The 22,959-nt window shown below is 38.6% G+C and overlaps 1 protein-coding gene across 2 annotated transcripts in view; it reads left to right on the forward strand.

Moving 5' to 3' along the window:
* The first annotated feature begins 4,653 nt into the window (after positions 1-4,653).
* LOC111153884 (radixin) overlaps positions 4,654-22,959 on the forward strand; it is an 86,556-nt gene continuing 68,250 nt past the window's right edge. The window contains exons 1-3 of one of the 2 annotated variants that reach the window (XM_022513172.1): positions 4,654-4,750; positions 21,390-21,458; positions 22,075-22,146. In XM_022513172.1, the coding sequence (XP_022368880.1) occupies positions 22,135-22,146 (12 nt within the window). In that variant the 5' untranslated portion in view covers positions 4,654-4,750; positions 21,390-21,458; positions 22,075-22,134. The remainder of the gene's footprint in view (positions 4,751-21,389; positions 21,459-22,074; positions 22,147-22,959) is intronic. The other variant, XM_022513173.1, reaches the window with a different exon arrangement.

Below are 22,959 nucleotides of genomic sequence, written 5' to 3' on the forward strand. Positions count from 1 at the left end.
ACTTTGTCTCTTTTTACGGAGGGCCATTATATTGGAGAGCACACTGTGAATATGTACTTAAATATGCAAGATAGTGGGAATCAGGTATGAAATACCACAGTTCATAATAGAAAAGTCTATTTTGTGATTTTACATCTTTATAGCTTTTAAAAAATAGTGAATAAATTTTTAATGGAAAAACACATTAGTATATAATGATGCTTAGATTAACTTAATATCTAATATTTAATATTCAAATCCTTGATTTGAACAAAACTATTTTCTGAAGATGCAGCTAGAAATAAAAGGCCTGTTTTAAAGATGTTACTGATGTTCATTTATTCAGTGAGAATTTATTGGATGTCTCATTCGCTATAGCTCTGATTTCCAGTTACTGAATATATGCTTGCTCCTAGATTACCCATAGAGACTTCAAATCAGCATCTCTGTAACTTGCCTAATTATCTTGACTGCTCCCTTCTACTTTTTTATACTTCCTATTTATCTTAATGGTATCCATTGGAAACCCTGACATCATTTTCACATATTCTTTTCTCTTACTCCTTGAAGCCTATCTCCAAAAAAAATTTTTTTAAAGATTTTATTTATTTGACAGACAGAGATCACAAGTAGGCAGAGGCAGGCAGAGAGAACTGGGGAAACAGGCTCCCTGCTGAGCAGAGAGCCTGACTCGGGGCTTGATCCCAGGACCCTGAGATCATGACGTGAGCCAAAGGCAGAGGCTTAACCCACTGAGCCACCCAGGTGCCCCTCCAAAATTTTTTAAAAAAGATTCTATTTCCAATTCTTCATCTTCGAAACCTCCCACAGTCAGTCCTTCATCCTCTCTGGCCTGGACTTTTACAGCAAAACTAAGGTGTCCCGGGCGATCTCACCGATCTCTGAGCCACGGAACCACTCTTACAAGTCATCCACGTGGCTGCCTGTTACTTTACTAACACAAAGGGGAACCCATTATTCCCCTTCTGACTGCCTTATATGGATTCCTACTTCCTTAAGGATGAAGGGCAAATTCTGATCTTCCCAAGCAAATCTCAACTTACCTTTCTGGTCATAAACATCCTTATCTCAATATCAACCCTATCTAGCTATGCAGTCTTCGAAGTTGATTGCTTTTCCCCGTCTTCCCCCTTAGGGATCCCTCTACTCACCGGTTCAAACCACCCCCCACCCCTTCCTCTGAGGGACTTTCTCTTCTCCAGGCAAAGTGAACCACCCTTCTTTTCTGTCTCACTTGCTACGATGTGTCCATCTTTATTACAGCTCATACGGCACAACTGTTCGTTTGCCTTTCTCATTACAGAATCCAGAGGGCGGGAGACTAGTCTTACTCAAACTACCCAGGGGCATGGAACTCAATGTTTATTCTAGATGGGAAAACCTTCCATTTACAAACCACACTTGCAAAAAGGAGTTTTCTTCAAGAAGGAATTTTATATGTGCTAGTGAGACAAATGCTTTGTAACTATCATTGGAATTCTAGAATCCAGAATTAGTCAGTATGTTATGGTGGAGTGCAATCAGATTGTAGCATAGAAGAGTTAGTAATAGATTGTAAGAGATTGCTTTTGGTCTTTTTTTTTTTTTTTTAAGATTTATTTATTTATTTGAGAGAGAGGGGCTCTCAGGACTCTGAGATCATGACCTGAGCTGAAACCAAGAATTGAACGCACCACCCATGCGCCCCTGGTCTGTCTTTTTCATGCATATTAGGTAGGGGTTATATGAATTTTTTTGTAACTACTCATAATATCATCAGATTGTTTTTCTGAAAGAATGTAGTTTCAGCAAATATGTGAACCTTCCCGCTTGAAATCTGAAATGTTGGGATAAAACTGAGAAAGAAAATTTTCAATTAAGTCACTCATATTTCATTAAAGATGCATATATTTGTTGTAAGGAACAAAACAAAACAATGATGTGTGTAGATGGCAGTTACACTGAGCCCTGACTATAAAGTTCGGCCGGTTAAGTTCATTAGCTCCTTTTGTGTCATTGATGACCCACACTGTAGTAAAACTGAACTTAAATAATTTTTTTATACTGTAAAAGTAAAGAAAAAAAAAACCCTGAAGAATAGAATAAAGAAAAAAAAAATACCCATAGAAGACCGTGCAGCCAACCCTGGGTTTCAATCTTTTTCGTTTTCCTAACACTTCATACTTCTTTTTGTTTTGAGAGAGAGTGTGTGTGTACTTTTTTTTTTTTTTTTTTTTGAGAGAGAGTGTGTGGGCATGGGCATGGGGAGAGAGGCAGGGACGGTGGCAGAGACAGAGTCTCAAGCCGACTCCCCACTGAGCGCAGAGCCTAAAAACCCGGAGATCATGACCTGAGCCTAAAACAAGAGTTGGACACCCAACCAAGTGAGCCACCCAGGCCCCTCTTTGTTGTTAATTTCTTTTAAACATACATGTGATCATAATGCATGGATAGTTTTGTAACTTGTTTCCTCCCTCTAATACTACAAAAAATATGCATGTGATACACATCACATAAACATTTAAAGTCCTTACCCAAAATATTACAGAGCATATATGGCTACCTTTAAGATACATCGTTTCCAAAACAAACAAACAGACACTTCGTTTCTGTGTTTAATTTTTGCATCTTATAAATACTATTGTGATCTACAGTTTATGAATAAAGCTTTTGCTCTATTTCGGATGATTTCATTCAGGAAGAATTCCAGATATGGGATTATGGGTTACAAGAGGATGCACATTTTTATAGGTTGAATCACTGTGCCAAATTGCTTTCTAAATAGGTTGTTTCAGTTTACACTCCCACTCACAATGTCTGAGAGTACCCTTTTTATCTCACCACCTTTGAATGTTATCTTTTACTTAAATATTTACTAATATGATAGCCAACTGAAATGTCACATTTTCTGGTATGTTTGCAGAGTTTAGGATAAAATCAAGGCTCTGGAGTCAAATAGAACTAGGTTCGGTCATTGCTCTGCCACTTCCTGGCTGTGTTACAGATTACTTAACTCCTTTGAGGCTCTTTATTAGATTTTTTTTTTAAAGGGTCAATGTTAATATAGACCCCAAACACAGGATTGTTGTAATTATCAAAAGAGATGCTCATGTGAAAAGCCTGTTGCTCTAGTGCCTAGCACGTGACAAACGATAGTGAATCCTTTGTTTTTATTGTAAAAGTATGTAAAAGTGTAGCAACTTCTGCTAAGTATGTATGTTGCATACTTTTGCTTGATTAGTGTACTCTCCAGGAATTTACATAATACTTTGACTATCTTTACTCATGCAACTTGATTGTGGAAGGTTGAACAATTACCTGGCTAATCCTTGCACCCTGGGGATTAAGTCAGGGAGTCATCTTTTAGTTAAGAAAAAGCACACACCTGGTTCCCATCCTTGAGGAATTTGCCATCTAAAGACCTTGGAGTTTAACTCAAGGGGTTTTTAATTGTTCAGAGAGGTAGCAGAGGGCAATGGGGGAGACTCACCGAAGCTGGGATGGAGTTTAGTGAAAGTAATCTGGTGAGAGAGTTCCTGGAAACGCTACCATCTCAGGGAAGACAAATGCTAACGCAGGAAGGATATGAATTATTTGTTCTATAAAAGTTAAGTGCACTCTTGAGATTTTATTTGAATCTCAAGTTTGTTCATAAAAGGTAAACTACAGGAAATTGCAAAGGGGGCAAGCTGGACCGATCTGGTTTTGTGCACTCCCGTTCATGTTTACTCCTAGCAGGTGTTGCTCTTTGAATCCCAGGAGAAGACACAGAGAGGATGGGAGAACAGGGACTAGGAAGAGTCTGTCTAGTCCAGCCGCTGACTAAAGAGAGCGGCCTGGGGTTAGGCTAGGACCAACTGTCTAACCTCTAATTCTAGGATAATTTAGGTTTGGCTGCTTTGCGGGGGCCTCAGTTCCAGCTTTTCCTTCTTGATCAACTCCTTCCAACTGCCCCCCAAAAATGTCGGTGGTAATAAAAAATGATCAAATATCCTTGTCTAAAGGATAAAAATCTGCACTCGCGACTGGGGACATAACCATCGAGGTTTTGGTGGAGTTATCCGAAAAAGCAAGTTTTCTTAGTTGGGTAAAAACTGCTACAATCATTTCAACGTCCTCTGTGGCAAAGAGAAATTTCTCTAAGATAGGCCGGTTTCTGTCTCCCGGTCCAGGATTCTCCAGCTGAGCGGCCAAGTAACACCCGGATCGGTTCTGGATCCCCTCCGGGAAGAGGAGTCCCTCCTCGGGGGCGATGGAAACGCCCTGGGCGAGTTTTCTGGCACCAGCGGGAGTTTCAAGTTTCCACTCGCGGGGAGGGGGGGCGGCGGGCGCCCTCACAGCCCGCGTCCCTCCAGCCCAGTCCCGCCAGGAAGGGCTTCCCGCCGGGCTCCCTGTAGGAGGCCCACCCTCACGCGTCCCCATCCCGCTCCGCGACCCCCGGCAACGCGGCGAGAGGCGGTCCGGAGCGAGCGCGGGGGGCGGGGCGCGGGCGGCCCTCACGGCGGCGGCGGCGGCGGCGGCGGCGGCGGCGTTGGCGCTCAGGCCGCGGCGCGAGGCCGGCCGGCCGGCAGGGGGAGGCGGGGGGCGCGGGGCAGCCCCGCCTTTCCCCCCGAGGAGCCGCGGGGCGGCCATATTGCGGAGCTGTCTGCGGCGGCGGCGGCGCTTCTCGTCTCCGGCGGCCCAGCGCTTCCCACCGCCGCCTCTCCCTCCCTGCCGCCGCCGCGACGCCCGGCGCGGCGCTCGGGGCGGGAAGGAGCCGCTCGCTCTCAGGGTAAGCCGCCGGCGCCCTCCCTTCCCCCACCCCTGTTCCCCAGGCGGCGCCGGAGACGCTGAGGTGGCGGCGAGAAGTTGCGGGGCCCGCGCTGCCCGGCGGCCGCGCCGCGAGGGCCTCGCGCGTCTCTCTGTTCGCGCCCCGCGGGCCGCGGCGCCGCCGCTCTAACGGCCCGGCGGGCCAGGCCGAACCTCGGGGCCGGCGAGAGCGGCGGGGCGCGGCCAAGCCGCCGCGCGTTTCTGCTCCGCTCGGGCGCGCGAGCCGCCCTCGGGGTGGGCCCTAGACACCCCCCCCCCGCCCCCAGCCCCGCGGGAGCCGCGGCTTCCCGCCGCCTGGGCGCGGCCCCAGCGCGGCCTGGCCGGTCCCTTCAGGGGACTCTGAAAATCCAGCCAGCGCGGGTAGAATTACGTTTTGCAGTGTAGGGGAGGGAGGATTTATTAGAACTTCTTCCCCAACCCCCCCCCCCCCCCCCCCCCCCGGCCTCCAGTTTGAAAGTAAGGGTGTTGAATTACTAGAGAGCGTGCGTTCTCCCTAGTGGCAAGAGGGATGTTGCATTCCGGGGTTTGGGGCGCGGAGCGACACCCGTACCCGCACCCGCGAGCGCAGGCCCGCCGCTCCCGGCCGACCCGCTCGCTCTACCTGCTGGTGCTGCTGGGGCTGCGGCGGCCTCGGAGCCGCGGAACTTTGCCCGGCCCTGCGGGCAGCCCGGCTACATGTCTCAGACCCCACCACCCAAGTTGAGGACCTCACGGTCCCCCCCGCCCCCGGGAAGGGTTCTCAACTTCATTTCCGGGCTCACTCCGAAAGAGGGGCGCTCCGTTATGTCAGTTTCAGTAACGGGCATCACTTCCTATACAGGTATGGCAGGATTCTTCAGCCGGTCCCAGTATTTGCTTATCCCCCCCCCCCCGCCTTTAAGAAGTGGTGGTGAATAATGAGATTGGAAATGTGAAGTCAGTTTCACCAGAGATAAATTTAAAAATAGAGTTGAGAATGTGTAGAGGACGTTTTAATCAGTCCTGTGGCACTAAGGCTGGCAGGATGCAAATGTAAAAGTCGACGATAATAAGGGTTTATTTGATACAGGAGTACTTGGACATCCACATTGCGATCTATTGTTTAGGAAGCATACATTTTTTAGGACACTAAATACTCTTTTATATTTCAGACGGAGCTCTGAATGAACAATTGCCCCGTTCATTTGGCTGGGTAAATAAATAATGGCCTAATCCATTGCCCAAAACAGCATTATTAGATTTGAGAAGAGATTAATATTCAGGATTGCACTTTTTTTTTTAATTTTCAGAACTCCAGTGTGTTTTATCTTTCAGAGACTAATATGATAAAAATGTGACAAATGACAAAGGGTAGAACACTCCTTTTGAAGTTAATAATAATGCTTTAAAAAAGGATTGTACTGACTTTATTTCTTTGCTTAATCACTTTTTTATGTAGGATGGAATTTAACAAGCAGTTGATATATTATTATTAAGGAATGAATAGATATGCATTGCAGTTCTTTACAGTTTTATTTCAATGAGGCAAAATTTGATTATGGCATTTAGAAATGTTAAATTCTTGCTCTTGTGGATTCTACATTGTTTTGTTCCCGCCTGTAGCCCTACACATGGAAGAGTGTGTAGGAGAGACTTAGAAATATTTGTAGAAAAAGATAATTAATTTTGGTGTGGGTAAAGTATGTTGAGTCTGTCTTTTGTTTTAGACATTGTCATTACTTAACTGGAACTTAAACTGATTATTCTTTTTCCTTTGATGGTAAGAGATGACAGACTTTGCTTTTCTCTCACTGTCAGTAGTCTCAGGGAGGGGAGCAAGGGTTGTTTCTTGTTGATTGCTTTACCATTGCGAAGAGCAGAATTGGATTTTATTCATTTTTATCTTTGGCGTTTGTTGAAATGAAGTCTTTATATATTTTTATTTTAATTTCAGTTCTTAATCTTTTAATATAATTTGTGTAGAGTCTAATTAGAGTCTCCAGTGTGGAGTGATGGTGGGAATCTTGTTTTTTCATCCATTTTTAATTTAATGCATTTTAACTTAGGCCATTTAAAAATGGCAAATTTTGGGGCGCCTGGGTGGCTCAGTTAGTTGAGCGACTGCCTTTGGCTCGGGTCATGATCCTGGAGTCCTGGGATTGAGTCCCGCATAGGGCTCTCTGCTCAGCAGAGTCTGCTTCTCCTTCTGACCCTCCCCCTTCTCGTGCTCTCTTTCTCAAATATATAAATAAATAAATTAATTAATTAAAAAAAAATAAAAATGGCAAATTTTAACCAATGTTTCCCAAAGACCAAAGCCTAAAAAAATGTGTCCTATGAAGATTGTGAAGACTGAGAGACTGAGTTGCGCCAGTGGAGCATACCTGATAGGGTAAAGCTAACATAATTTTATGCTACTTCTGTGAATCTGGGAACTCAAGGAAGGCACCCTGTCTTCGAAGGGTTGCGCCTCCTGCAGACCAAAAGCTAATGGACACTTGGTAACTACCCCAATAGTACCCTTCGGGTGATGGACTCAGGGGACCTGGGTTGAGTTGCTGTGGACTCCCCTCTTATGAGGTTATTTTAAGCCTTGCAGTGTTGTTACTGATGGCTGAGGTTCTTCGGGATCGTCCCTTATTTTTGCAATCAGTGAAGCTCACCTCTTCCATGATCGAAGTGTCCAGTCTGACCAGAGAGTTCTTTAGTTTTAGCCTCTTTCACAGAATCCTGCTTTTCTTACTTATTTTAGTTCTTGGTATATTTCTTTATTTTATTTTCTGTTGAACATAAATATTAAACCATTTTTAAAGACTATAAAAGTAATACACTTTATGACAAACTTTAAAAATCTAGAAAGATGTAAAGGGAAAATAAAGTCTCTTCACTCCCCAGAACTACCCCCCCCACCTGTTTTCCATCATGTTTTTCGTAAGTGATTGATTGATATTAGCACTTCCTTCTGTACGGAAAATGACAATACTTACGCAAGGATGAACCTATACTTTAACCTATACTTTATCTCATATTTGTGATTTTTAAAGTCTATAAAAACAAGGTTATTTTGTAGCAAACTTTGAAAGGGTATTTGTTTATTACTGTGTTAAACATTAATGTTTCTCAGATTCTTATCAGTTGAATGAAATCACACAATGGGATTTCCTATATGAAATCACACAGTGTGATTTCCTATAATCTCAAAGTGTGTTTACGTGCTTGTGCAAATTTTCTTGCTTAATGATTGAAGGTGAAGTTCATTTTTTGTTTTCTTCCTAGAGTATGGCATATGATTGGTAGTGGAAAGTGGTGTCTTTTAAAAATACGTGTCTTTATATTAGGAACTGTTTGGAAAGGAAATATAGTCCATAGGATTTACTTCTTTCCTCATTGCATTTAATACTGAACTCTAGCTTCAGCTTCCTGGAAAAGAAGGGTTCGGTCAGGTTACGAGTTGTATAGTTTTTTTCTTTGAAAAACCAGTATAGAAATACTTGCAGATTTACTAATTTAAAATACTTAGTTTTATTCACTAGGTAGATGTTATAAATTTGCATATGCATGTTTTGTATTGTTTTTTTCTGTTGTAATATGTATTACTCTATAACAATTCTAAATTGCATTTTGCAGATGTTATATTTACAGTAAGGTATTGACTTTTTTTTTTTCTTTTTTTTACATCAAGCACTCTAATGTATTTGAGTAGAATGCTCAAGGCATGCTGGGTTACTTTTCTACCTAATTTATATACATTTGAAATAAACTGTTTTTGAGTTTTAGTCAAGTTGATCTGTTTGAGAAAGATACTGTCTTTGCTGTTAGTCATTTAGAGGAGAGGTCAACGAACTAGTTGGCAGGCCAGATCTGGCCTGCTTTCCTGCTTTTGTAAATGAAGTTTTATTGGAACACAGAAATCCCATTTGGTTACATATTATATATGACTGCTTTTGTGAGCTGTAACGTCAGAGGCCATATATTTTGCAAAACCTAGTTTTCAGAAAAAGTTTGCCAGCCACTGACTGAGAGGAAAGAAACCTTGTTGAAGGAATGTCTTAGGTACAGTATCAAAGAAGGAGGTAGCACATTGTTTTGTTTTCCCCCCATGATTATAGAATTTGTAAAGTTACAAAATTTTAGTATCAGTAAGTGTAACAGATAGTTTTTTCTGAGTTGTAGGTCGTCTCTATGGGCTTTCGGGACCTTAAATATTTCTTTAATTTGTGGAAAGTTGAAGTTTAATAAGACTAGCTGCAATGAAACTGTGAAGTGAGCAATCTTTTTTCAAGGACTTCAGTCACGTAAGATACTTTGGCTTCAATAATAGAAAATTCTCAACCTGGCTTAAATACTGAGGAAATGTATGATCTTATATAATAAAGTCTGGAGGCTCAAGAATAGCTCAGTAATGACATCAAGGACTCCTCTTTACAGTTCTCTGCTCTGTGGTGTTCCCCCTTAACCTTTATAGTAAGACTGTTTGGTCTTGTTACAATCTGGCTCAGCAGGACTCGCATGCCATCCATACTGCAGTGCTCAGAGGAATGAGAAGGACTCTCCTTTCCAGAAGCCCCCCAACAGATGTCTTCTTAGTCGCATAGGCTGGGATTGGGATATATTATTCCATACCTAGCTAGTCACTGGTAAGGGTAATGGGATTGCCCTTTCTTTTTTGTTTTTTTTTTTTAAGATTTTATTTATTTATTTGACAGAGAGATCACAAGTAGGCAGAGAGGCAGGCAGAGAGAGAGGAGGAAGCAGGCTCCCCCCTGAGCAGAGAGCCCGATGCTGGGCTCGATCCCAGGACCCTGGGATCATGACCTGAGCCGAAGGCAGAGGCTTTAACCCACTGAGCCACCCAGGCGCCCCTTGGGATTGCCCTTTCTTATGATTCTCCTCCTACTAGATTGTTTTCCTTATTCATATACCAAGTGTTTTGAATTCTTTCTTGCTCCCCACCCAAAGTCACATCCATTACTGATCTGTTGTACATAATCTGGCATGAATATGTCAGTTCCTATCTTCTTGGGTACTAAATTTATTTAAATTAAGAAATGAAAAGCATTGATTTCTGCTAAAATACTTCGAAGGCAGGGGTTGACAAACTGTGGCCTGTTAGCCAAATGCAGCCTATTCCATTTTTATAAATAAAGTTTTATTTGAACACATAGTAGTACATTTGTTTACATATTATCTATGGCTGCTTTCATGCTACAACAGCAGAGTCCTTGCAGTAGAGACCATATGGCCTTGGAAAACCTAAGAAGTTTATTTACTTGCTCCTCCCTTTTTAAAAAGATTTTATTTATTTATTTGAGAGACAGAGCAGAGAGAGCACCAGCAGGGGGAGCAGCAGAGGGAGAGGGAGAAGCAGGTTCCCTGTTGAGCAAGGAGCCTGATTCGGGCTTGATTCCAGAACTGAGATCATCAGCTGAGCTGATGGCAGATGCTTATGATACTGAGCCACCCAGGTGCCCCTTTACCTGGCCCTTTAGGGATAAAGTTTGCCGACTTTAAGATAACAAAGGTACATCTATACTTCTGTGCCAAATACCCTCTGTATTTGGGGAGTAAGATACTGAGAACTTCACACTAATGGTAATATAGATGTGCTGTACTATAAAGCGTGGTCACTGCCTAAATGCTCTTGTATGTAGGAACAGGAGTTACGATTTAGTACATCAGTGTTCTAAGCAGAGTCTTCTGTGATGTGAGATTTGAGTGTTGTTTCCTACTTTATTTTTAAAATTTTCCTACTGTTTGTGTACGTTAACTAATAACTTTCAATAAGTTGAGTAGATGTTTATAACCAAAAATCCTGGCTAGTGTATGGAATGAGGCGGGCACGTGAGTGCAACAGATAAAAGGGAGAATGGGGTTACAGGAAATGTCAGCCATGCTTAATTGAATCTGGAACCGTTTGGCTTTTACTGAGTGTGTGGGGCAGATTAAACTTTGTTAGCCATCACCTGGACTCCTGATATTTAAGACATTTGTAGACTCTAGACTTAAAGAAACTATAAAATTTGAGTTTGGTTATTTGGCAAAGTTGGTGTATATGTACCCGAAGAGCTCTTTACTTCCATCTAATCAACAACCAGCATGATAATTTTAGTTACTGTTAAAAGTGTCAAATTATCTGGCCTTTAATTTGATAAGAGTCTTGAATAGAGATGATAGAGTCCTGAACTTGGGAGACCTAGTTGGGAGGAGTTTTTTTCTCCCCCATGTTCACGTTTGCTTCTCTTGTAGTGTGTTGCTTCTTAATATTGTGTGGTCATCTTATAGCGTAAATAAGAGGAAAATATTGCTCTTGACAATAATCAACAGCAAAAGACAATTGAATATTATATGTAAACTTAATTCAGCAAAATCACCAATGAACTTCTGAGGCCCTACTGTGAGCCAGGTAGCATTCCAGTTTCTAAAAGGGTGATTTGAATATCTTGAAAATTAGAAGCTTAATGGTAGAACTGCCATATAGCCTTATTGACTGCATGAGAGAGTTTTGTCCAATTTAAGAGATATTTAAGAAACATAATTACTTTATTCCGTCTTGAAAATAAGCTGCTTTAAAGTCCGGTGTTTGGAAACCTATAAAGCGTAGAATTACATGTGAGAATTCAGATCATTTTGGAACTTTGCTTCTTTCCTGCTGCAAAGGTGACTTACATGAATCTGTTTTTACATCTTTGAAGACTTACTGTATTAGTTTTTGGTGTTTTCGTAAGTGTTAAATGAAGTACTTGGACTGGATTTAGCTTTCTTAGCTTTTAACCCACTGAGCCACCCAGGCGCCCCTAGCTTTCTTAGCTTTTAGCGTTTAAAATTTATCGATGCAAATGGTAATGTATTGTTTTTCTACCCATCTTGGGAACAATATAGATAAGGTGTTCCTTTGAATTTACAGATTTCTTTTAGAAGAGAATCTGAATTCAGTGTGAAGCTTTTTTTTTTTTTAAGATTTTATTTATTTATTTGACAGAGAGAGAGATTACAGGTAGGCAGAGAGGCAGGCAGAGAGAGAGGAGAAGGAAGCAGGCTTCCCGCTGAGCAGAGAGCCCGATGTGGGGCTCGATCCCAGGACCCTGAGATTACTACCTGAGCCGAAGGCAGAGGCTTTAACCCACTGAGCCACCCCGGTGCCCCGAAGCTTTTGTTTTTAATACTGCAATTCTGCTTTATATTTTAAGTTTTAGAAAATTGCTTTGCATTTTCAGTAGCATGTAAAAATTGCTCAAAAATACTGAATATTTCATTTCCTTTAAAATATCTTTGAACAAAAATCACTTTCTACATAAGCAAGTACTTAATACCTTATTTGGAACTGCATATCACCCTTACAGGAAACCCATTTACAGAGGTGATTATACCAGTATTATTTTTTAAGTTGGCTCCTTGCTGGGTGTGGGCTTGAACTCACAACCCTGAGATCAAGACCTGAGCTGAGGTCTAGAGTTGGACACTTAACCAAGTGAGCCACTCAGGTGCCCTGTGATTATACCAATATTAACTTGTACTTATAATGTCTTTAGAGGTAGTCTTTTGACCTGAAAACAACAGAAGAATGAACTTTAGCTTTTTGAAAAGCTCTTAAAATTGTTTGAGATGAGCTTAGCTAGAATGAGGTCAGAAAAAAGGCAGAATAGGAAAGCCAGAAGAGCCCTAGGACTAGGGTTTAAAAGGACCTCTGATGGTTAACTAGCTTTATTACTTTGGGCAGGTCATTTATCTAAATCTTAAATTCCTTATTAAAAGAATGAGGGATTATGGTATCTTGGGCAGAGGGAAGAGAGTAGTTATTATGAAGATTAGGTAATAGATGTAAAAGTGGCTGGAGAGCGAGTATTCTACGGATACTTTATTCATTCACGAGCCTTCTCCTTGGTTTTGCCCTTAATTTGCATAATGGAGCTAAAAATTTTTTGCCCTTTTTGCTTCACTTCGGAAATGACATGGCATTATATAGCTAAAGGTGCATTAATATTGCTATTAAATTCAGTATTAACACTGAGCTGAAAATACGATAAATAGTTCTGTGTATAGTAGAGGTTTTAAGCCTGTGTTTGTGAACTTGGATAGGGAAAAAAGTTGCATCTTTTTAACATGTTTTCTTCCATTATTAGTGTGGGGAACTGGTAGTATTAGCAGTACTACCAATAGAAATTGTAGATATTTTCATAGTCTGTTACTGTTAGAGAAATAAACTCATCATTACTTAGAAGTTTAATCATTAGCTCCACTTGTAAATACTTTTATTTAAAGATTAATTAAGCACAGATATTACTGTGTCATAAATGTGTGATTTTAATATTTCGATAATTGCATTCCAATATAATTGGGATTATGCAATGTTAATGTATTTTATTTTGCGCATTTTAAAATGCTTTTCTAGGAAAGGCTTCACAAGCTTCACCGAAGGGCCCGTCCAGGGGAAAAGTGATTAAGAACTTTTTTATTGTAGATGTTGTTATTGTGTTGGTTTTTGACTGCCAGAGTTACCTTATTAATTTAGTTTATATTTCTCTTTGTCACACTGCTTCCTAATTCCCCAGTAAATTGGCAAAGGAATTCTTTTGTAACTTTTTGGTCTGTGGAGAAATCAGAGTTGGTTCAGAGATCGCTTCTGTGTCTCAAAAGACAGGAAAAAATTTATAGTTAGGCATGGAGGAAAAGGAGATCTTAAGAGTAAAATTAGGCAGTGTGGTATAAATTATTGAAGCTTCAGTATAGGCCAGTATGGATTAGACTTAACACCTGTTTTACCACCTGGCAGGTGGGAAGAGTCTGTTGTGCCACTGACTTAATAGAGCTCAGGGTGTTTAGCATGAGGCTGTTTTTCCATTGTTTGTAGTAGAGAGAAGGTTTTAGGGTCACCCTCAGAGTTAAAGGACAAAGAAGAGAATGTTTCATATAAATGCTTTATCTGTAGACATTGTGTTTATTTATTTATTTTTTAAGATTTTAATTTATTTATTTGACAGAGAGTACAAGCAGGGGGAGTGGCTCGAACAGGGAAAAGCAGGCTCCCTGCTGAACCAAGAGCCAGATGTGGGGCTCCATCCGAGGACCCTGGGATTGTGACCTAAGTGGAAGGCAGATGCTTGACCAACAGAGTCACCCAGGCACTCCTAAACATTGTATTTAGAGTACATAACCATACAGTTAATTTTCTGGCAGTGGGAAATGTGTATGCTCGTAGCATCTTTTAAAACTACTTGTTGAGGGGCGCCTGGGTGGCTCAGTGGGTTAAAGCCTCTGCCTTCGGCTCAGGTCATGATCCCAGGGTTCTGGGATCGAGCCCCGAATCGGGCTCTCTGCTCAGCGGGGAGCCTGCTTCCTCCTCTCTCTCGGCCTGCTTCTCTGCCTATTTGTGATTTCTGTCTGTCAAATAAATAAATAAAATCTTAAAAAAAAAAACCAACTACTTGTTGAGTATGTCTTTGCCATGTTTGTGCTTCCTTGCTTCTGGGGAGTCAGTATGGCAGAGAGGTGTAGGGTAAGACCACTTTAAAAAATTTAGGAAGAGTAGGGAGGAGGGAGTAAATTTTTTCTCAGTAATTATGTATTATGAGGGCAGATGGGAGAAGAGTTGATTTGTATTAAGTATCTCTGATATACAATGGTTTAGGTCATTGTGTATTATCTTTTTTTTTTTTTTTTTTTTTTAAGAAAAGAAAGAAAGGAAGACTCTGAAAGACAGTGATTTCAAGATGAATCCGTTAGAGATGGAAACCAAAGACATGTATCTCGGTTGTCTTGGTATCTTAGCTCTTTATGTGACATTTATTAAATTGCCCATTCTGGTACTAACAAATGGTAGTTTCAGGAAAAAAAAAACATACTAATGCAATCATGCAAGGATTAAAAATGTATTACTGAGGTTAAATATTATATTAGTGTTAAGTGTTATGATATATTTTTCAGTAATAACTAAATACATATTTACATATACATAATACACATACATACTAAAATATATATTTTTCAGTAATAACTAAAAAACACAGCAGGATCCTAAAAAAATTTAAGGTGGGATTCTTATATATGTCATATAAGCTCGTAAACTGAGATATAACCAATTTAGAAAATAAGACCCTGATTATTAAGTGGCCAGTTCTGTATATCAAGATATTTGTAAGGATACCTGCGTTTTAAATTAAATTAAATTGAATGGTTAATTAAAATGAATGGTTACATAATCACTTATCCTAATGTAAATGTTTATACAATTTGTCATAATACAGAGAAAACCTGTAATAGTCCATCATGTTATCAGAGTTTCAACATTGTAATTTTAATCATTGGCTTTTATAATGAGTACTGCTGAGAATATCTTGCTACAGATTACTTTCTTTTGTATTTCTTTATTTTTTTGGGGTCTATTCCAGAAGGAAAAGTTCCTTTTAAGAAAAAAATTGAGCTTCTGTTAATATTGACAACTTATTTCTTAGAAATACTGAGCCAGTTTATGGTGCTACCAGCAGTATTTATCTACTTGTTTAGCAGTACTGCTTCATCAGCATTGGAATGTGTAATTAATAATTATTTTGCTAGTTTAATGAGATATAATCAGTAAGTAATACCTTAACGCCATTTTGATTTGTGATTTAAATCAGCACAGTTGTGTGTTTATTTTGTAAAAAGTTTGTAGAGAGTTTGTGTTTTAACCATTTACTGAGTGGGGTCTGAGTGATATTTTTATATATATTTAATTATTTACTTTCCTTAGTAACTTTTTGTAATGACTACTGGATATTTTTCTATTCCATTAATTTTATTTTGCTATTTATTTTGTTCTGTGGGTCTAAGGATTTTAAATAAAATATATTAATCTGTTTTCATCATAAGGTATATATCTTAGTCATTATTTTCCTCAAAAAATTGAATTTTTAAATTCTCTTTTTGAAAAAAGATTCATCTACTTAGATTTTATTAAATATTATGGTGAATTTGTAGGTCTGACTTCAGTTTATTGGAATAATTTTGTTCTTTCATTTTAAAGAAAGTGTTTTTCTTATTACAAAAGCTCTACTTTTTCATTTTAGAAATTTACAGATTCATGTTAATTCATAGAGACTTGATATTTTGGGGTATAATCATACTTAATACTTTAAAAAAAGAAATGTGATGATATTGTATGTGTGGTTTTATAACCTGCCTTTTTAGTAGTTTGTGGGTATGTTCCCATGTCATTTAATATTTTTCTGTAACATTTTGATGGGCTGCATTGAAGTCTAGCAGAACCTATAGGTATACCATGGTTCACTTAACTAATATCTCAGTATTATATACACTTGTATAAATAACACTGTAACTAGAATCTTTGCAGCTCTATCATTGTACACATTTATTATTTTCTTTGGGTAAATTTCCACGAGTACCTTTTAAATATCAAATAGGGGAAGACAGATGAGTATATAGTAGACCTCTGAACTCTAGGATAGGTGTCAAAAGACTCTTTGACCAGTGATTATCCGCGTGACTGAGAACAAGAAATCTTCATGCAGTTGTCCTTGTTTCTTAACTATAAAATAGCCATAATGTGACCTGTTTGGTCTTCTCGGATTTTTGTTAGTAGAGAATTAATGTATAAGAGCACACAACTGTGGAGTCTTCTCTAAGTACAGGGCATTGTTGCTTAGTTGGTTAAGTGTCTACCTTCAGCTCAGGTCATGATCCCAGGGTCCTGAGATCGAGCCCTGCTCTAGCTCCATGCTCAGCAAGGAGCCTTCTTCTCCCTCCTCCGTACTCCCTGCTTGTGCTCACTGAAACTCTCTCTCTGTCAAATAAATCTTTAAAAACAGAACAAAACAAGGTGGAGATTAACCTGATTTTTAAGAGAGAAACAGTATTTTCTGAGAAACAGAAACATAAAAACATGAATTTTTAGATATCCACCACATCCTTATTGATGGAGGCTTTTGTTTGCCACCCCCCCGCAACTCCCCACAGTTCATACGGTTGGGTTAGGTTTGTTGGAGATTTTTTTTTTTTTTTGGACACACAGATAGATCACAAGCAGGCAGAGAGAGAGAGGGAAGCCGACTCCCTGCTGAGCAGAGAGCCGAGTTCGGGACTCGATCCTAGGACCCTAAGACCATGACCTGAGCCAAAGGCAGAGACTTAACCCACTGAGCCACCCAGGCGCCCCAGGTTTGTTGGGGATTTTGAAAGTTTAGTTCACTTGTGTAAAAAACCTGGTTTTGTGTGTGTTGGCCTATGATACCCTTATTCTTTTATGTCTTCAGAGCTCTCTTATAAAACCTAAAGCTTTAATTTTTTTTTCTTGAAAGGTTCTGGTCCTTTTTATAAAGAGTACAACTTGAGGTAACTCTAGTATTGAAAACTTGGATAAATCATTTTTTAAAGGAAAAGGAAAAAAAGAAAACCTACCTCTGTTTCATTCCAGTATTAGATTAACCTATAACTTCAGAATTTCTGCAAACCTACATACTTGATATTTATTTACCCTGTGTTTGTTAACTACTTTTTCTATAACTTGAGTGCTTTAACTTTGTTTACATACTCTGGCGTATAGTTACTATTTTCTTTCCCTTGTTCTTCCTTACTGATGAGATTGCACAGGAAGGATGCAGCAGGCATGTGGTTTAATAAATAACATGATTGGTGCCTGTGCAAGCTCTCCTGAGTGTCATCTAACTTCTTTAGTGTGTAGCTTTGGGGTCAGATATGGTAATGCAATACAGAATGAGAAGTTAAGGTAAAAATTAGCTGAGGATAATTAAAACTCCTTAAAAATCAATTAATTAATTAATTAAAGTAATCTCTGCACCCAGTGTGGGGCTTGAACCCATCATCCCCAAATCAAGAAAAAAAAATTTTTTTTTAGGGGCACCTGGTGTCTCAGACAGTTAAGCATCTACCTTCTGCTCAGGTCCTGGGATGGAGCCTGCTCAGCAGGGAGCCTGCTTCTCCTTCTCCCTCTGTTGCTCCCCCTGCTTGTGCGCTCTCTCTCTCTCTCTCTCTTAAATGAATAAATAAAATCTTTTAAAAATAATTAAAAATTATTTAAAAAAAAATTCCTAATACTCTGGTATGAGCAAACCTGAATTAGCTTTGTAGGCTACATGTATAAAACTCAGGGCTTGCAGGACTACTACATTGGTTAATGGGTTAGGGACATAAGTTTTCTGTCCAAAATTACAAACTCTATAAAGAAATAAACCATAATGAACTGAAAACAGGAAAGTTTTGTGGTGACAAAAAATAAACATAAAGGGGCACTTGGGTGACTCAGTGGGGTAAGCCTCTGCCTTCAGCCCAGGTCATGATCTCAGGGTCCTGGGATTGAGCCCCGCATGGGCTCTCTGCTCAGTGGGGAGCCTGCTTCCTCCTCTCTCTCTGCCTGCCTCTCTGCCTACTTTGATTTCTCTGTCAAATAAAATAAATAAAACCTTTTAAAAAAAATAAACATAGGGATCAAAGGAAGATTTAAAACAAATTATAAAATAGCGTAGCATTATTAAATTTTTTTACAAAGCTGAAAAAATTTCTGGAAGTAAAAATATATAATTACCAAAATGCTGAACTACTGTGGAGATAAAACATTAAAAACAACTGGAGAGAGTTAGTGATTCGAGGAATGTTGCAGAGAGAGATAAAGAGCTGGAAAATATAAAAAAGTAGGTTTGGACTAGAGAATAAAATATGTATTATGTGTCCAGTGAGAATTGCTGAATGAAAAGAGAGAGAGAGAGACAATGGCTAATAATTTTCCAGAATTTAAGAAAAGCATGCATCTTCAGAATAAGGAAAAGCTTACCAAATCCTGAATAAGATAAATAAAAGCAAATCCAAAGAATGCCTCCCAGAAAGTTCCTTAAAGCGGAGAGCAAAGGCAGATCATCTCAGAGAACTGAGTTAGATTAACTGTACACATCAGCAGTAACAGATGCCAGAAGATCATGTCCTCCAAATCCTGAGGGAGCAACAGTCAATTTAAGAGTTCTACATGCAGTTGAATTATTACCTTATGGAAGAGGGAAGTATTCACTGGAGAAGTAGAACAGTTCTAAGCCTGTACTCGCCTAATAGCATAGCCTTGAAAAATAAATAAAAAGTGACAATGTATAAGAAGAAATTAACATGCACAGTCCTACCTGGGAAAATTTAATACATTTTTTTCTCAAGTTGCTTAAGTAGACTAAAATGAGCAACAGTAGGGAAACTCTAAACAAAACATTAAATACGTGGTCTGGCTTGATCTAACTTATCAAACGCAAAACATACATTATTGTCATTTATAGGCAGAAAGTTAGAAATGAAATTATGTGCTAAACATAAAGGAAGTCTGAATGAACTCTTTGACTATGGTATAGTAAAGTTAGAGATAAATAATAAAAAACACTTTGTTTCCAGACCTATTCCATTTGAAAGTTAAAAAAAGTTTCTTAGTCATGATTAGAGATCAAAACTAGAAAGGGAAACGTGCAGAGCCAATGAAAAAACTGTATATAAAAACCTGTGTGGGAAACCACTAAAGTGATACTTAGAAAAATGATATTTATTTTATTTTAATTCAGTTAATTAACATATATTATTAGTTTCAGAGGAAGAGATCATTGATTCATCAGTTGCATAAAGCACCCAGTGCTCATTACATCATGTGCCCCCCTTCATGCCCATCACCCAGTTACTCCATCCCTCCACCCACCTCGCCTCTGGCAACCCCCAGTTTGTTTCCTAGAGTTAAAAATCTCTTGGGGTTTCTCATCCTCTTTGATTTTGTCTTACTTTATTTTTCCCTCCCTTCCCCCTATGATCCTCTATTTTTCTTAAATTCCACATGAGTGAAATCATATGATAATTGTCTTTCTCTGATTGACTTATTTTGCTCGGAAAAATGTTATGGTTTTAAATATAAGGCGAGACATTAAAAAAAAAAAATCCTGGAAAAGGAGATTTATATTTGTGTTTTTAGGAACTCTGTTGTTGCTTTGTTCTAAAACAGGCACAGTGACCTGAAATGCCTTTGGTACATGTGAGTTTGGAAAACTTAGAGTTCATTTGGTAGTGGTTTAAGCATTTATTAAAAAAAAAAAAAAAAAAGCAAATCTAGAACAGATTTGGTTTTAAAAGAAAAATACAGTGGTTACACTACAGATACTAAAATATATTCTAACAGTACAAATAGGAAAAGAAAATTCCCAGTGTTTTATATGAATGAATGGTGTGGTTTGGGATAAATTTTTAGTAATAATATTATATACTATTATATAATAGTATTTATATATTTTATAATATATAAAATACTTATAAAAAGTACTTGTATAATCTGCCTCATTTGTGTGACGAGTTTAAAGAACTTCTATGTTCTGTGAAATAGATGAAGGAAAAAGTATTGTTTCAATATGTTATAAAGATCATGTTTTTTAATATTTAAGTATACGAATGTTATACCTACATCCTTGATATATTCAAATGATAAAAGTTATTTTAAAATGTTCTGGACAAGATGGGGGGATACTTTGTGTATGAAGCTGCCTTATACTTGGACATATTTATCACCTTGATGCACATACTAGAAAAGTATTAATTACTTAAAGTTTAAATTTTAGGGCTTAGAAAATGAGCCACAGAGTAAAGCCAACTAACGAAAAGAAAAGTCATGAGGAAAAAGAAATTAACAAAAAAAAGAACAATAAAAGAAACAGAAGATCAAGGAAACTAAAAGCTGGCCTTTAGACCAATAAACTAAGCAAACTTCTGGCAAGATTAATCAAGCAAAAGGGAAGGGAAAATTTAATAGTATTAGGAATACTAATAGAAGATTGTGACTGCCAGCATAGTAAATATAAAAAATCATGAGGAAACCCTGTGATAACTTTCTAGAAATATGTCACCAAGACTTGTAGAAAACCAGAGTTTGCTATAGGATAGAGGTTTAGCTGTTTTGGCCATGTTACATTTGAGATAATCTAGACATTGAGCAAGGCAAGTTAGCCAAGCAAGTTCTAGAAATACAGATTTGAGAATTACTAACTTATAAATGATGTGAAAAGTTCAGTTTTGAGGATGTTTTAAGACCTGAGATGATAAGGATGAATTAAGACAGTGGTGGGATGAAAAGATACAGAAAGAGAAGAGAGGTCTCGAGTACAGTTTAGGTTTATGAAAGCAGGTGACTGACCGTAGGAGGGAGTGTTAAGATTTCCTAGCTAAGACTTAAGGAAATGAATTTCATAGCTCAATTATTAGATAAATATCTCCCGTGAAAGTTTCTTTTAAAGAGAGGTCTCTTTGGCACATGATTGAGTAAAATGTAGGGAAATGATGTTTCACTTTTTTTTAATTTGGAGAATTTTCTGGTTTATTGTAACATTAAAAAGCAATTGACACTGAAGTTTTAGAACAATTATATATTAATTTAGTTGATGCTAGTATAATGGATGAATTTTCTTGGCAGAGATACTATCAGCGAAAGCTGATTTTCAAGTAGTAATTTAATATACCTAATTGAAGGTTTTCGAATTGAAATAATAGGTCATTTTTTCTGAACAAACTAGTAAATATTAAGAATTTTAGATCCTTCGGTTGGTTTGTTAGCTGTCTTTAAGAACATTTACCCTACGACAATATCGCATGATGGATTTCTTGGATTAGGATTCACTTGTTTTGCTTTACAGGGAGAAGATAAAATTTAACATTGGCCTCAAGGACAACTCTAAATTTCAGTGAAGGCCATCAATTTGCTGGTGAGTAGCATGTAGATTGCTAGTGTGTACTCTTTGGCTGTTTAATACACCTTAGGTAAATGAACTACTCAGTATATTTTAATGTGGATTTTTAAACTTTCAAGAAGAAAAATAATTTTCTTTAAAAGGTTATCTTTTTAGAGTTTATGTTAATCAGAATTTCCTTTTGTCTTTGTCAGTACAGAAGAAAGGTTGAAAGTATTCTTGAGTTCATCTCTTTTGAACTTGAATCTGTATCTCCCCCTTTACTGTTCCTCTCCTCTCCCAGGCTGGATGTAAAGGTGAACTGGACACAGACAGAGACAGCATTTGGGTCCTTAGCAGTCTTGATTCGTTGCTATGTGTAGTCTCTGAGTAAATTGAAATTTTTGGTTGGTGATCGGTAGGCTTTAAATTATGTTGTTTGAGATATGTGCTGTTTTAAATCACAGCTATAAATATTTTTAGAAAAGGTGAAATGATAGTAAAAGACATTGAAAATTAGAATAAGAGAGTTCTTTTTTTAATTTTTTATTTTTAGAGAGCTCTGTGTTAAACTCACAATTACAATTGTTAACATCAAGACATTCTATGAAAGTAATAGATGTGTTATGCTTTCTTTCTTCTGTAACTGCAGGTGACATCAGAATTCATAAAAGTGACATTTTTTGAAGAAGGTGATAAAAAGAGAAGGAAAATGCCGAAACCAGTAAGTGTATTTTACTTTTACCGCTACGTAGTTAATAAAATATCAGTAGCGTTAATTTCCTTTGGAAACAAGGCAAAATGTCATGGTAGAGTCGTTGGGAAGAAAAAGGCACTGATACCGCTGTTGCCTGTTTCAGAGTGATGTGGCCTCAACGACGTACTCTGAGCCAGTGAAGAAGAGGTAGAGGCAACGTTGCAGTGAAGATGGGAACTCGTGGGTTCTGGAGCCAAACTGTCTTAGTTCATATCCTGGCTCTACGTTTCCCCTCTGGACTTTTTTTTAAGATTTTATTTATTTATTTGACAGACAGAGATCACAAGTAGTTAGAGAAGCAGGCAGAGAGAGAGGAGGAAGCAGTCTCCCCGCTGAGCAAAGAGCCGGATGCAGGACTCGATCCCAGTACCCTGAGATCATGACCTGAGCCGAAGGCAAAGGCTTTAACCCACTGAGCCACCCAGGCGCCATCCCCACCCCCTGCCCCGTGACTTTTGATTGGTTACTTCAGACTCTCCAATTCTTAATTTCCTCCTATAAAAAAAAAGGAGACGGTTAGTTACTTAAGGGAGTTTGGTGAGAACTGGTTGAACTTCGTACATAGTCACTGCTCAGTATACAGTAACTTCTTGTTACAGGAGGAAGCAGTGAGAGGTTGAAAGGACCCGTGCATTAATTTTCTCATAATTCTAGCTTTGATGCTAGTGATACTGAGTTGATATTATATAGTCTTTTTTTTTTTTTTTTTTTTTTTTTTATTCAAAGGAGTGTGTATGATTTTCCTTAGCTTTATAATTACATAGTTCTGGACTAAAGTTT

This window comes from Enhydra lutris, unplaced genomic scaffold (assembly GCF_002288905.1).
Source record: "Enhydra lutris kenyoni isolate GAN:26980312 unplaced genomic scaffold, ASM228890v2 scaffoldscaffold34, whole genome shotgun sequence".
In the NCBI taxonomy this organism is placed as follows: Eukaryota; Metazoa; Chordata; class Mammalia; order Carnivora; family Mustelidae; genus Enhydra; species Enhydra lutris.